Genomic DNA, 14861 nt, shown 5'->3' with positions numbered 1-14861 from the left:
AACTGTGGAAAAAATCATCTTTGTTCCATTGGTTGATTACAACATCTCGATGTGTATGTCAGTTTGGCCACTGTTGGCAGTTTATTAAAGTCTAATAGTTGTCTATTCCAAGACTAAGAACAAATCGGTGATTTGGCGACACAGTAAAACATCACAGGGGCAGCAAGGAGACAGGAAATTGAGATAAAAGACAAAGGCGCGCACCCGGCGGGGGGAGAGGGCGGTTAAAGGAAAGGCAGTTGAAAGGTTGTATTGTAATGTAGAGGTGTGCGGGTTTTCCTTTTTTTACTGGACTCTGGTCTTGGTAGGGAGGCCAAGCCAGCATGAATGAGAAACACACACACACTCTGCCTCTCAACACTTATTCAAGAAAAACCGTTGACCTTAGAGACCACTGCACCTTTATTCTCAGGACACACATACAATGTTTGACCCTTATCTAGATTTGTGTCTAAAGACAGATATACATTTTAGACTTTTATACTATACATACATAGACATATGACTCTGATGTGCTCAAATAAGACGGCAAGACGCAATTGATATTGACACACACATGCTCACACACACACACACACACACACACCTCTCACTTCTAGAATCTGGGTCACGCAGACCCTCAGTCTCCAGTCATCATTTATAGCCACATGATAAGTGCCCTCTTTCCTGTCCCTCCCCTCAGCCACCACTATAGCTTGTCCAGTGCTCCACAACACTGATAGACACATGCAGATACAGGAACAAAGTACGATTTCATTGTCACTCGCACAACATAAAAAACACAACACACAATGTAATGTTTAAATAGAAATTTGTATTTACATCAATATTAACATCAAGTACGAGTAAGAAAAATGCAATGTAATTTACATCCTGTGACAATGACAGTATATTGTCCCCATGTGTTCTTTTCATCACCTCTCTTGTCATAAGATCAAAAGATGCATTGAAAGGGATCCAGCAAAGCGCAGACGATGCTTCTTTTGAATATTCGGTGGATAATTACTTTTCTTTTTCTTCATCAGGACTGAAAATTAAACCCACTCAAAATCTATTCCATGAAGTAATTAAGTTTATCACGAAGTCATGTTCCATAAAAACAACTTCAACAAACTCAAACATTCTTTAATGAAATAAATTCCAGCACCACATTTCAACTGGCCATAAAGATTCTAAGAAATAATCGTATAAATAAGCAGACCCAGATGCCTGCATGCTATGGATGTGTATGAAAGTGTATGAATGTATGAACTATGTGCAAAGAGAAGCACACATATACAAGTACTCACACCATCTCCTTCAGGGAAAGGTTCTCTACACACTGCAGAATGACAAACACAAATCTTTGGATTGAGCATGTCTTAGAAGGTAGATTTTTTTTTCTCAAAAGCTTAGCAGAAAATACAACAAAAATAAAGGCAAAACAAAACATCTCAACAACAAATCATGTATAATGTATAACACGGTCAGACAGCTGCAGAGTAAATACATTTAGGAAGTCTAAATCACCAGGGGCTTGGCAGGTACATCCCACCAGGCGTTGCCATGGCATTACTGCAGCTATCAAAACACACGAACACAGCCCAACAGTAAAAGTGTCAATACAATTCTGTGGCTACAATCCCACTACCAAAAGATGATTTGAATCTGTACTGGAAGGACATTTGAAACTCTAAGGAATGGAAATGGAGCTGCAGCCACTGGGCTTGATTGGGCCTCAGTCTAAAAGCTACTATCAACCCACACACTGGCACACACCTGGGCCACTAGGACACTAAACACAATCATGTGTCAACTTATTTATAGGCATCTTTTGTGTAGTTTTTTTTTCTTTCTATAATCAATCAATAAAGAAAATACAGGATCACACTAGCACCTCTACATCTATGCGAATGTCCTTGAAAAAGAGAAATTCATGACTTGATCACAAAAAAAAGAACAAAAAGTGCTTTCAGAGAGAATGAATGTGGCAGTCTTAACTTTCAGAGAGGAACCTTTTTAGATGTATATTAGCACTGAGAAAAGAAGATCTCCCTGCCTTTCAACCAGAAATGAAATATTGGAAATAAAAGCTGTGTTGACCTACAACAGAATAAGAAAATTACACTTTAAATATCAAGCCTTACAATCTGTGCAAAAACAGTATGTGACCTACAAAAGCATATATATATTTATATATAGTACATTTGAAGCATATTTACAATTTGTATTCACAGACAGAAAGAAAAGTTTCAAACGACATCGCATCTAATACTGCAGTACCTTCGCTTTGAGTAGATAATGATCACTACGTCCTCAGAAGGAAGCAAGGAGGGAAGATTATTGCTAGAAATCTGCATATATACATTTAAATCTAGGGAACACTTTCTTCTCCAGTGTGAATTACTATGGGAATCAACCATCTTAAGCAATTGCCAACAAATTTAAAAGGTAATCAAAATATTTCAATAGTTGTGCCTTAAAAATACAATACACCTTGATTTTAAAATTCAGACATTTATGAATCGTTATAAATAAAACAGTAATTTGTGCACTCTAAAAGAGACTAGTTAGTCTTCTTGTCAAGTTTTGTAAAAAGTTTCCAATCTGCGTACTCTCTCATAATCAACACACTGCAGAAGAAAGTGTTGTATAAAATCTGTGCTTACTGCCATTCCATTGGTTACTCATTTATAACAATGATCATCATGGTCACCCATTTCCAATCAATATTGGTTACCCATTCTCAGTCAAGAACAGCAGAACACACACAAGAATAAACAACAACATTTGCTGTTATGCAATTATTCTTGGATGAAGGCCTCTATGACCATGAAATATTGCCACAATCCTTTTACCGACAGCCTTCATTAAAGTGCAACCACAGCCAACTAGTATCTGTCGTACCTGTACCCAGAGACTCCATGAGACACTGTGTGAGCTGAGCTGTCAGTGTCAGGGCCATGTACCACCACAGACATGTTTGTCCCTCCTGACTGTTGGATCCACGTCATTCTTAAGTGTGTTAACTTTACATCATTTTGGTCCAGTGAGCGGTGTTAAGAGCATGCATGAGTGTGCTCACACAAACACACACTTACAAAGCAGAATCTAGAAGAACTGCATGAGTCTGATAGGGGAAGAAATACAGTGTTCTGTATGAGTGGTTATGTGTGTGTGTGTCACAGTGTGTATCTGACTTGTGGGGGGGGGGGGGGGGGGGGGGGGGGCATTGTGATCCGGTCTGTGCTCAGGTGCCACATGTCCTCTGTCAATGTTCCTTGGGCTGTGGCTCGGTCAACACTGGCCTACGGGGAGGGAAACGGCCCCCCCAGCTGGTTGGAGTTACACCACACACACGCACACAGACGTCATGTCTCTGAAGGTGGATCACAGTGAGTCTGTTTCATCATATCGGCCTCCATCTCATGTTCAGCAATATTTCTGTCGGAGACAAAGAGAGAAGGATAGTTATGCATGTGTATGAGAAGGAACACCCCCCCCCCCCCACACACACACACACACACACAAAAACATCCTCACATACATACCTGGTCAGGCCCCATAGGCATGCGTCCCATCACCATAGGGTTCATACCCATCTGACCCCCCATCTGGCCCCCCATCTGGCCCCCCATCTGGCCCATGTGACCCCCTCCTCCGTTGGCAGGCATGCCCCCGTTCATCATCATGCCCCCGTACTGGCCCGGGTTGCCCTGCTGGCCAAACTGCTGCTGGGGGTAGGAGCTGGAGGGAGGAGACGAGAGCAGGGTTCAATCAGACTCCCACTGCAGGGGACACACAGCTTCCCAACAGTATCGTGTCATTTTGGAGTGTTACTGGTCACACCTGTTGCGTCCCATGCCTCCCTGTGACCAGCCCTTCATGTCTGTGCCCTGATACATGCCACCGCCCTGGTGGTGCTGCTGCATCATGGGATTCTGAGGCGGACCCAGGCGCCCTGACATCATAGCGCTGGGGGGACTTCCCCCTGAGGGGCCGAACGATGGCTCCCCCTGCTGGGCCATCCCTGCGCAAACACGGCACACTTAGCTGGGACTTCAAACACACATGACACAAGGAGCAGGCAGCGCTACTGCCAACAAGTGCACTTAAAGTTGCTTCAAAGCTTTGTGTTACACACAAACAAACCGCCAGGGGGCAGCACCAGTTTGTGGGGCCCAACTAAACAGACTCACCATAGTTTCCTCCATAGCCAAACTGCTGGGGGCCCGGCTGGCCCATGTTGGGCCCTCCCATGGGGGCGTCCATGCCGGCGGGTGCAGTAACGTTGGGAGGGGGGCTGAACCCCCCAGCGGCGGCTGCAGCTTGCTGCTGCTGCTGCTGCATAAGCATCATCATCCTCTGCCTCCTCATCTGCATGGTGACCATCTCCCGGCTCCGCTGGGCCATCATCTGGGCGTTCAGGAAGCCAGGCTGGCCAGGGCAGGACAAACACCACATCACACAGGGGGTTTGGATATTGGAGGCGTGTGTGGATAAGGGCTATGCTAACTTCTACCCTAACACTCCTTTTAACACTTGGCATGTGTCAGTGTGTGTTGGCATGTAGCCGTCTGTGGGCCTGTGTTTCTGGATGCCTACCTGTCCACCCATGGCAGGCTGCATGCCTGGGCGCATGCCAGGGTTGCCCGCTCCTGGGTTCTCCATCTTAATGGCCATGCCCTGACGGGTCTGACTCATAAACTGTGGAAGCAAAGTACCGTAAGACCAAAATCCTTTACAGAACAAGCCTCCCATGGAATACAAGACAGCGCTAAGCTGCACATGGAGCATACCATGCCATGTACAAAAGCCGTGAAATGGGCTGTGAAAGTATGTGGTGGGTATATTCAGAAAGTATTCATTTTGTGTGTGTGTGTGTGTGTGTGTGTACCTGTTGGCCCTGTAGTCTTTGTTGCAGCTGCAGCCTCATGGGCTTGGTAGCACTCATCATCCTGCCTCTTATCATGTTGGCACGGGGGTGGCCCATGCCCCCCATGCCCCCCATCCCAGGGAAGCTGCCCCCCTGGCCCATCTGGGACAGCATGGGGCCGAAGCCCCCCTGCTGGGGCTGGCCCGGCAGGGGGTTGCCCCCATAGGGAGACTGCATGCCTGCAGAGGGGGGTCCGGGGTAGCCCTGGCCGTACATGGGCTCCTGCTTCAGCACCATGGACGTGTCCTGGCCGGGGAAGGGCTCCACATGGTGCTCGGCTGGCCCTTGGCCCTATGAGGGGGGGGAAGGGGGCAGAAGACGGCAGAGGAACAGAAATAGGATGGAGGATGAGAAAAGTGGGAAAAGTTCAAAGTTGGACCGACATGAATTACTTTCCTGTTGCTCAGCCTGTAACGTGTGTCTTTCAGAATCCGTGTATCATTCGTTCTTTCATTTTTCAATTGAGAAACCAAAAACGAGAAACAAAAAACGATTGTTTTTCTTGTTATTCAATTGAGAAACCAAAATCCAAAAACCAAATCCAAAAACGGGGCACTGACCGAAAATGATTTAGAAATGTTGTTTTGGGTGACCCGGAACTTGTGACGCAAATGACTTCTTCGTGTATTCCACTAATGTCTCTTAATCTAGATAGCCTACTCAAAAAATCCACTCTACCTGGCTGACGAGGTCGGGGATGCCCAGGGCCCGGTCGATCTCCTCCAGGGCGATGCCGTCTGTGTTGTTCAGTAGAGAGTCCAGCTGATCCAGCAGCGCCCGCTCGTCACTCTGGCCCTCACTGGTGGTGGGCGGCACCAGGAGCTCGTCCAGGGCGTTCCCAAACTGACGTCTGAAACACACACACACACATTCACCCTCAGCCCATAGGCAACCCAGTTCCCGTACACTAGATGACATTTGCAGCTGACTTCTCCTGTAAGAGTCATGTCTGTTACCTGTTGTGGCCACCCTCCATCCCCATCATGCTGTCTGGCCAGGAGGGAGACTGGCTGGGCTGACCCTGCTGGCTGAATGGGCTCATCCCCATCCCCATGTCACCGGAGCCTGCACACAAACACAAAATACACATGAGTACACCAGCCTTGATTGTATCTCATTCCAGTTGGCCGACTACTCAGTAACACACCCACACATACCCATGTCCATCAGCTGCTGTTGCAGCATTGACCTGGTGCCAGGAACGCTGTTGGACCTGCCCACCATGGGGCCTCCCATCATGCCCTTGGAGTTGTAGTCCATTCCTGGACGGATCATGGAGGGGTGCCCTGCTGAGCCCACAGGACTGGCACTGGAGCGGGGCATCCCCCACTCACCAGAACCCCCCATGGGGGACCGCTGGGGAACTCCCATTCCCCTGTTCATTGTTCCTGGAGGGGGACAGAGGCACAGATATGAGCTTTGTAGAAGCTTTATCATTAAGCAGGGTTTCCAAGTCTTGGTCATCTAGTTTCCCTGGTTCATTACAGGAGAGAGATAATAGAGAGAAAGAGAGAGATAGAGGGGGCGAAGAGAAAGAACAAAATAAATCAACTAAAATCAGTTACTTGTTCCGATGCCTCTCGGACACACACCCATGTTCCCTGGGTAGCTGTCTGGGCTGCCCATTATGTTCTCCTGCTTGATGAGCATCGGGCGTCTCCCTGGCCCTCCAGGCCCCCCGGGGGGCTTACTGTCCACTGACATGGCCCTCTGGAAGGGCCCACGGGGCCCCGGACCCATACCTGGACTCCCTGCACACACATGTAGAAGTCCGATAAGAGGGCTTCTATGATTCTCTCCTGTCCTATGTGTGTGAACACACGGGATGTGATGGGTTTATTTGACACCCCTACCTTGCAGACTGTCATCAAGGCAACCTTGGGGCTTGTTTCCTCCTTCGCTGGCCCCTCCTCCTGTGCCCTGGTCGGGATAGAACTCTGACCCAGAGCCCCTCAGTCCTCCTAGGATCGACTCCAGGTTATCCAGCTGAGGACACACATCAGTGACAGACATCAGTGACAGACATCAGTGACAGACATCAGTGACAGCTAGCTGAGCACATGTCATCACTCCCCCTCACTACAACCACCAACAAGAACAGTGCAGAGATCCTCAATGAACAAACTGCAGGACGAATGCTGTTACCTCATCAGGTGGCTCCGACTTGATTTTGCTCTCAGGGTGTTCGGGCGTGGGCCCAGAGCCAGGGCAGCTGCGCTGGGGCCCGCCTGGGGCTCCCGCCGGCCCCTTCCCCTCCAGCTCCTCGGGCTTGGGCTTCACATCCACAGGCTCTTTGGAGTCAGTTGAGGAGTTGTTGAGGAGGTAGTGGAGGAGAGCGTGAGTCTTCTCCTTCTTGGGGCTTTGCTGCTCTTGCTTGGGCTCAGTCGCTCCCCCCAGACCCCCGGTTCCTCCTGCCGCCCCCGTCTCTCCGCCTTCCTGGCCCCCCAGGGTCACCTTCCCCGTCGCCTCGGCTGTGATCTTGGCCACCTCGTCGGGCGTGTTGCCGTTCTGCAGCAGCTTGTGGAGGATCTTGTGCTTCTCCTGCAGAGAGGCTGTGTATTGGGTGGAGGAGAGACCACCGGGCACACCCCCTACACCTGCTGCCTGGCCCTGATTGGTGGAGGAAGAGGAAGAGACTCCGGTAGAGGAGGGGCTTGTCATACCTCCAGCGGGGTCCTTGCTGTCCAAGCCTGCTGGTGTGTTACTGCTGGCTGGAGGTGGTGGTGGTAGAGGGGCTCCGGCTGGGCCTGTGCCCCCAATCCCCAGCTCCTCAGTGGGGGAGGTTAGCAGCTGCAACAGCTTCTTATGGCCTTTACTGTCTGTCACCCTGCGAGAGGATTCAGAGCTGGCCATCCCAGCCTCACTCCCACTCTCTACAGGCTCCTTGCCGCCAGCGGTGGCTTGGCTGTCTGGTCTTTCTGCAGAGCTCTCCGCCTGGGAGTGCGGGTGGTGGTGGTGGTGGAGGGGGTGATGGTGGTCGCCGTGCCCAGGCCCCGGGCCCCCCGCAGGGCTTGTGGAGCCATCCTGACCTTGCTTGGCTGGCTGGTTGGACTGGGAGGATGATGAAGAGGAGTGGACACTGGGGGAACTATCTGGTTTGTGGGCAGGGGACGGGGAGGTGAGGGTGGAGGGTAGGGAGCTGCCCACCCCCTCACTGATGGCCTGCAGGGCATTGAGGGAGCTGCTGGAGAAGGAGGTGCCACCACCCCCACCCCCACCTCCTCCACTGCCAAGGCCCATTGGAGAGTGCATGCCTAGGACACAGTCAGAACAGAGACCATTAAAGTCTGAATCACAAAAGAGTACTTACAGTTCAGTGTTTTATTATCTCAGATGACGTACCTCCAGGTGAGAACTGGCTGCTGCCCATCTTGGGGCTCCCTCGGTTGCGGGGGGACATCAAGAGGCCTTGTTGGGGGCCACTCATGCGGGGGCTTCCTGAAGGGCTGTTCATGCCCCCCAGGCCGAATCCCCCGCTGCTCTGGAAGGGGGGCTGCTGCGGGTGCTGCTGCATGCCAGGACCAGGGTTGTTCATCTGACTCATCTGACTCATCTGGCCCATCTGATTCATCTGGCCCATCTGATTCATCTGGCCCATCTGATTCATCTGGCCCATTTGAGCCATCTGGTTCATCTGCATCATCCTGTTTCCCATGCCCATTCCACCCCCTCCTCCTCCTCCTCCTCCTCCTCCTCCTCCACCTCCTCCACCTCCATACATGGAGCCCCCGCCCATTTGGTTCATGTGGCCCATGTGGTTCTGCTCATTCATGCCAAAGCCACGGTTCATACCCCCCATGCCCATTCCCCCACCAGGGGGCATGTTCATCTGGATGTTGGGGTTGGGGCCCCCCATGCTCTGCTGCCTCATAGGTCCTGGCATCATGCCCCCTCCCTGGGCAGAGCGATAGCCATTTGGCTCCCTGCGCGGGAAAGAGCAACAGCAGATGAGCTTCAAGGGAATCGACTGTAGAAGCTTGACACTGACCATTATTCTTTCAAAACAACCCTTCACACCATTCATAATTCATAATACAAAAAATGCACTATTCACTCTCCGGCCATGTTTTCAAGCGCAGCATGAGTAACACCAGAACTGTACATTCATCTCCTTGAGAAAGAAAAGAGAAAAAGTGAAAGACCAGATTCCTCTCCTTGAGTAGTACCTGACAGTGTGAACATGTGTGTGTGTGTGTGTTACTGGTTTCCAGGTTCTCACCTCTGAAGCAGGTGAGTGGAGATGAACCCTTGCGGCTCGTTGCTCATGGGGTGGCGGTACAGCTTGCTCTTGGTCTGGGCTGTGACTGGGGTGCCGTCCGACAGAGAGAAGCGGTACAGGGGGGTCTCCGCATGGCCCTGCAGAAAGGCTGAAGACCACGACACCATTACAATACGGTAACATCAAGGACAGTCATCTGACAATGTTTGTGTCGGTGAGTGTGTGTGGCATACCCTCGTGGTAATGGCGTTTGTGGGACCAGGGCTGCCCTTCGCTGTGCTGCAGGAACATCTGGATGCAGCGTCGGAGCAGGTCCTCCCAGCCTGGACGCATGGACGCTCTCAGAGAGTTCTGGTCTATCTGGATCAGCTTTCCTGGGGACCAGAATAACACGAGTGAAGAAACCGAGAATATATATATATCAAATGTACCAGTAATGATAGAAAATGATGGTAAGGTATTTCTGTCCTGCTTTTTATTGTAGGAATGTTTTTGTTCTATTTTGACAACCTCCAGGTGAGCAGGGTAAGAGGTCTCACCTGAGAGCTCATGTCTGGTGTTGAAGCTCTCGGTTCTTTCTACAGCCGTCACACGGCGAGCCACGCAGATCATACAAGACTGCAGATCTGCAATGGAAGGGGACAGAAGCTCAACAGAATATTCGGAATAGTTTCACCACAGTCTGGTCCGTGTGTGTCTGTGCATGTGTCTGTGTGTGTTCTAACCATACCTTCTCCCTCTTCTATCATGGCCTTGGGCTGGGTCAGTGCAAAACACTGCATGGTCTCGTAGCGCCGGCCTGGCCCCTCCTCCACAGGTCCGTGGGCGTGTCCAAACTTGACTAGCATGCGGCAGGTAAAGGTGTGGCTCTTCTGACGTGGGGCCTCGCCTCCCCAGGACACGCCACTCACTGAGGAGGGAAACACACAGGAGCACAGACATCCATCATTGTCGGTGAGATTTCTAAATCCTAATCACAATACCAAGAGAAGAGAGAGCCAATGGTTCCATCTAATGTTGTGTTCCACATGACACACACACACACACACACACAGAGTGGTGACAGATGAACCAGTCACGCATGTTCTAGTATTTTCCCTCTTCAATCCACAGGCAGAAGAATCCCCTCCCATACTGATTCCTGGCTAAATGGACCATGGGATTAATGTAGCAGAGGTGTCGATTTCCAATATCCCTCCACTCCTCGCTCCATCCCTTCATCCCTCCCTCGCTTCTAAACTGCAGTGGGTAGGAGGCCAAGGACGCTCAGCCATCTATCCTCATTTAGGCCCTGACTCCTCATCACAGCACACAGGCTCACGGGGGGGGGTCACCTTCACAGGGCCGGGGGAGGGGAGGGAAACTTCAGAGAAAACCAACTCTGCTCCAAGGTCTGTCTGGAGCCGTACACTGCCAAGGCCTTGAGTCTGTCTGGGCTCGGGGAGGGAGGGTCTGTCTGGGCTGCAGCGAGGGGTCCAGGGGCACAAGGGGTTCTAACTGATACTGAGAGGTGATTTAACAAGGCCGTAGGACGCTCTTCTCCAAGCTGACAGAAACAAGCCAACTGGCTGCTGGGCCTGACATCTCCCCTCAGACACAATTAGTCACCAGAGAGGCCGGACACCAGGTGAACACACAGAAACAACCTGGGAACAAAGGCATCACACCTCCCTTCGGCCTGAGAGACTGTGTGTGTGTGTGTGTGTGGTGAAATGAGAGAAACAGTGATGAGAGAAAAAAGAGAGACAACGAGAGATAACGAGATTTTAAAAAAGATGCGTGTGTGTCTGTGTGTGCAATCCCTGTTGCCATGGTCAGCGGTCACCACACAGGAATGTGCCGAGAGAGCGGATTTCATTCACGCACCCAAAGATAATGATGGTGACAGGAGCAGAGAGAAGCAGGCAGCGAAACAAGCGCGGTCTGAGCTCACACATTCTCCCACATAGTAAGTCCTCATATTAACTATGAATAAGCCTGAGAACAAGAGCAAGAAGAGCCGTGAGAGCAAGGAGCGGGCAAGAGTGACATTAGGAGTGTGTAGAGAGGTGGAGAGGGGAGAGAGGGAGTGAGAGAGTGACATTGGGAGTGTGTAGAGAGGGGGAGAGGGGATAGAGGGAGTGAGAGAGTGACATTGGGAGTGTGTAGAGAGGAGGAGAGGGGAGAGAGGGAGTGAGAGAGTGAGATTAGGAGTGTGTAGAGGTGGAGAGGGGAGAGAGAGAGTGTGTCGATGACACATTAGGACTGCTGCTTAGGAACACTGCTGTGGAGTTAATCGGGTAGCAGGTTCAGCCGAGCACACATATCCATAATTAATCAGCTTTATAAATAGTGTGTGCTCCCTCACACACATGCGCGCTTTAACACCAAACACACACATGCGCGCGCACACAAACACGCGCGCGCACACACACACACACACAATTCACAAGGTGAACACAACACACGCAAACACATACAACATTAGTGAGCTTCTGAACCTAAATGGGGTCCTCTCTTCCACACAGACACATGCACGCACAGTGAATTAGAGAGAGGAGAGTGCGTAGGCGCATTATTCAGTAGTGAGTAGTTTCCAGATGGCTGCTGTGGGATCTGAATAGAACACAGGCCTGTTCTACACTGTCTGGCTCACTGAGTGTGACTGACAGCTCTGCTGTGCTCCGCCTGCCCGGCTCGGTTTGTGTGCTCTTGGGTGCCTCCACGTGTGTGTACAGACACACACACACACAATAAAAACACTGCTGCACTTGAACAGGTTCCTGAGGACCCGCTCATTATAATGAGACAACAGGAGAGGGGAATCAAAGCATGAATATGGAACTGTATGTTGATGTGTATGTTTGAATAAAACTTCTTAAGTTTGTTCTCTTGGCTACTGTATTCTTCCTTATTACATTCCAGTCATATACAGTCTGTAAGTGTGTGTGTGTGTGTGTGTGTGTCTTACCGTTGGTCTTAGGCAGGTTTTTGTGGAACTCCTCCCTGTCCTCCTCATGGAGGATGTTGTAGACACTGGTGTTGATGAGCTCCTCCTGTTTGTACTGCAGGTACTGGGTCACGTTGTCAGACACAAACACAATGCTGCCCTCCCGATTCACCACAAACAGGAAGCCATCCAGTGCCTGGTGGCCCAATCAATGGCACAAATCAAGACACAGCCAATCACAGGGCAGGGCAACCCACCCACAGCCAATTGAACTGCCCAGAAGGGAGCTGAGGCCAGGCCTTACCTGCAGCAGGAGGGGCCCCAGGTGGTCCTTATCGATGACCCCCTGGCCTGTGGAGGACACGTCAGACTTCTGGACATCGTCGTCATTGGACGAGGCTTTTCCTGGACAGGAACAGGAGAGAGAAGGTAGGGTCAGAGAGCGGCAGCCTGACTGGACATAAACTGGAAAACGCAGCCTCCCATTTGTCTGCACGAGAGACGACGACAACAACAACAAAACACTGTAAGAAAGATCCTCAAGACTCCCGTCAGTCCCGCATTGAGCTTCTCTCACCACCAGGGGACAGTGTTTCTCAGCCTGTCTCTGTCTGTAAGCAGGTGGGGGGGCAGGCAGCTTCCATCGGAGAAGCCTGTCAGACGGAGTATGAGGGCTGGCTGTCTGTGGAGCAGGTAGCGACTCTGCTCATGCTTTATATTCAGCGAGAGACTCGGAGGGACTGAGGCGGAGGCACAGGCAGCCGTGCTAATGCAGGGCTGAGGCTGTCTAGAGCAGAGGGGAGAGGAGAGGAGACGGCTACAGGAATCATTCCATCTGATTAGCTCCCACGGGGCACAGATACCAAGACAAAGACAAAAAACACAGCCACTACTGCTCGTACCAGCAGAGGAGGAGGATGCTTCATTGGTTTGCACGTCATCTTAGGATGCTGGGAGCGACCTTAGGATGATGCACATTACTGTGCTGCAATACAGGTGGGGATGGAATAGCAAGAAAAACAGAGAGAAAGAAAAACAGAAAAGATAGTATCAAGGAAGAATAACAGAAAGAAGCGTAGGGAGAGGGAAAGAAACGGTGGGGGATCAAAAGCTAGCTGCTTGTAGTAACTACGAGTAGTAACAATGTTTAAGTGTGAAGACCAGAGAAGGACAGACGGTGAAAGAGTAAATCCTGTGTCATCGCAATGTTTTTCACTTCCTGTATCTATGGCAACCTGTCTCCGACAAGTCAGGGCCAGCTGTACCCTCTTCCCCTTCCTGTGGAGGTGGCAGCCATGCACTGAGCCTTGGAGGGGGGGGGGGAGGGGGGAGGCAGTAGAGTGTGGCAGCACTAGTCCAAACCCGCTCCTTTGGGCATAGGCACACAGCTACTGAGTACTGAGTACTTCTTCAACATGGCGTATGTGAATGCAAAACTGACCCACAAATGTGGCATTTAGACTATACTAAGAGGGTTGAGGCTGTCACCTTTGATGAACTGCACTTCAAATGATACAATCACAAGTGAAGCAGCCATGCAGCTGCTTGCACAAACACACACAGAGCCAACGTTTCCCCCAACAAACAAACAGCCAAAGCTGTGAAATTGGAGCTGAATGAGTGGTCCGTCCTTGCACCTGTGCGAGTGTGTGTACACGTGTACTCCTGGCATCAGTACACTCACACTCCCTCTCTCTCTCTCCAGCCCGTCCTTCACAACTGCAAGACCAACTAACCATCTCCAGCAGGTGTTCCGTGTGTTAGTGGCAGCGGTTGAGGAGCTAGTTATGGTGGGCGGTGTGGTGGGCAGGTGGGCTCTACTCACCCTGCTCCTTGATCTGGCGGATCTGCCGCACCGTCTCCTTGAGGATGGCACACTTGTCAGGCTTCACGTTGAAGCTGTCGATGTCGCTGAGGTTGGCGGAGATGAGCTCGGCCAGCTCCTCGATGTATTTACTCTCCTGCTCCCGACGCCTCCTCTCGCACCTGCAGGGGGCGGTGTGGTGTGGTGTCAGTTGGAGGTCACTCACTACTACATACCTGGACGGGCATGTCCAGGTATACTATACAGTGTCTGACTGAGAACACATTCTTAATTACAGAAGAGCATCCAGAGGAGCGCATATCCCGTCCTCCTGCGTCACAGTCCACCATCAGTTGCCCAGTACTCACCCCAGACCGGGTGTGTCGCAAGTGGAGAGCTTGCGCTTTCGGTTCTCTGAGCTCAGAGGCTCCATGGAGTTGTCCCCCAGTCCGCTCATCGTGTACACATATCAGCACCTTAAAAGACACATGAAACAAGACAGTCAATATGGAGAGAAATTTGCGGATACTTTCATGTGAATGCAATACAAATATTCTTAGGTGGCTATGGAGACAGTTCAAAACCTGTGGGGCACACAGCAATGAGCTGTGGTAATGTAAGCATATGCCATGCAAATCGTATGCGCTTGCCACAAAAATTTAACTATCTGTCTATGTAATACACGTCTTGCCTCCCTCCGCTGTTGTGTGTGTATTTGTGTGTACCATGGCTGCCTCACATGGTATACACACACTCCCCCTAGGATTAGCAGTGTCTCTGCCGGTGAGCCACACTGCACGACTAACCCTGTTAGACAGCCGTCTGTCTCCCACAATGCATCACATTCTGTCTACAGGAAGTGGAATGACAAAGGTGGAGGCGAGGAGAGGGGGAGGGAGGAGTGGAGGGAGGGAGGGAGGGAAGGAGTGAGGGAGAAGCTGGCGGTATGAAGTCTGCTCTGATTGGTCCCTTCCTTTGCCACAGTGACAGCAGC

General features: G+C 50.9%; 1 protein-coding gene across 1 annotated transcript; it reads right to left on the bottom strand.

Moving 5' to 3' along the window:
• Window positions 1-794: 794 nt before the first annotated feature.
• LOC134018913 (nuclear receptor coactivator 3-like) lies at window positions 795-14345 on the bottom strand. Its single transcript, XM_062459278.1, has 21 exons — window positions 14236-14345; window positions 13889-14049; window positions 12368-12468; window positions 12085-12259; window positions 9865-10044; window positions 9674-9760; window positions 9368-9508; window positions 9135-9282; window positions 8258-8838; window positions 7061-8169; window positions 6769-6901; window positions 6481-6666; window positions 6073-6303; window positions 5872-5980; window positions 5594-5765; window positions 4877-5206; window positions 4585-4686; window positions 4179-4416; window positions 3829-4009; window positions 3531-3726; window positions 795-3423 (listed from the first exon to the last, which is right to left on the bottom strand). The coding sequence occupies exons 1-21, from the start codon at window positions 14322-14324 to the stop codon at window positions 3412-3414; spliced, it is 4662 nt and encodes a 1553-aa protein (XP_062315262.1). The 5' UTR covers window positions 14325-14345; the 3' UTR covers window positions 795-3411.
• Window positions 14346-14861: the final 516 nt, after the last annotated feature.

The sequence above is a fragment of the Osmerus eperlanus genome, chromosome 4, assembly GCF_963692335.1.
Source record: "Osmerus eperlanus chromosome 4, fOsmEpe2.1, whole genome shotgun sequence".
NCBI lineage: Eukaryota > Metazoa > Chordata > Actinopteri > Osmeriformes > Osmeridae > Osmerus > Osmerus eperlanus.
The sequence above is the reverse complement of the archived record's forward strand: the minus strand, read 5'-3'. Positions and strand labels throughout refer to the sequence as shown.

What these genes read in the sequence shown, in the direction of transcription:
- LOC134018913 (XM_062459278.1), bottom strand. Translation starts at nt 14,324, where the DNA reads ATGAGCGGACTGGGGGACAACTCCATGGAGCCTCTGAGCTCAGAGAAC. An exon ending in CAGCCAGTTCTCACCTGGAG is followed by an intron (nt 8,170 to 8,257) that starts GTACGTCATCTG and finishes ACTGTGTCCTAG; the next exon opens with GCATGCACTCTCCAATGGGC. An exon ending in CCTTGATGACAGTCTGCAAG is followed by an intron (nt 6,667 to 6,768) that starts GTAGGGGTGTCA and finishes ATGTGTGTGCAG; the next exon opens with GGAGTCCAGGTATGGGTCCG.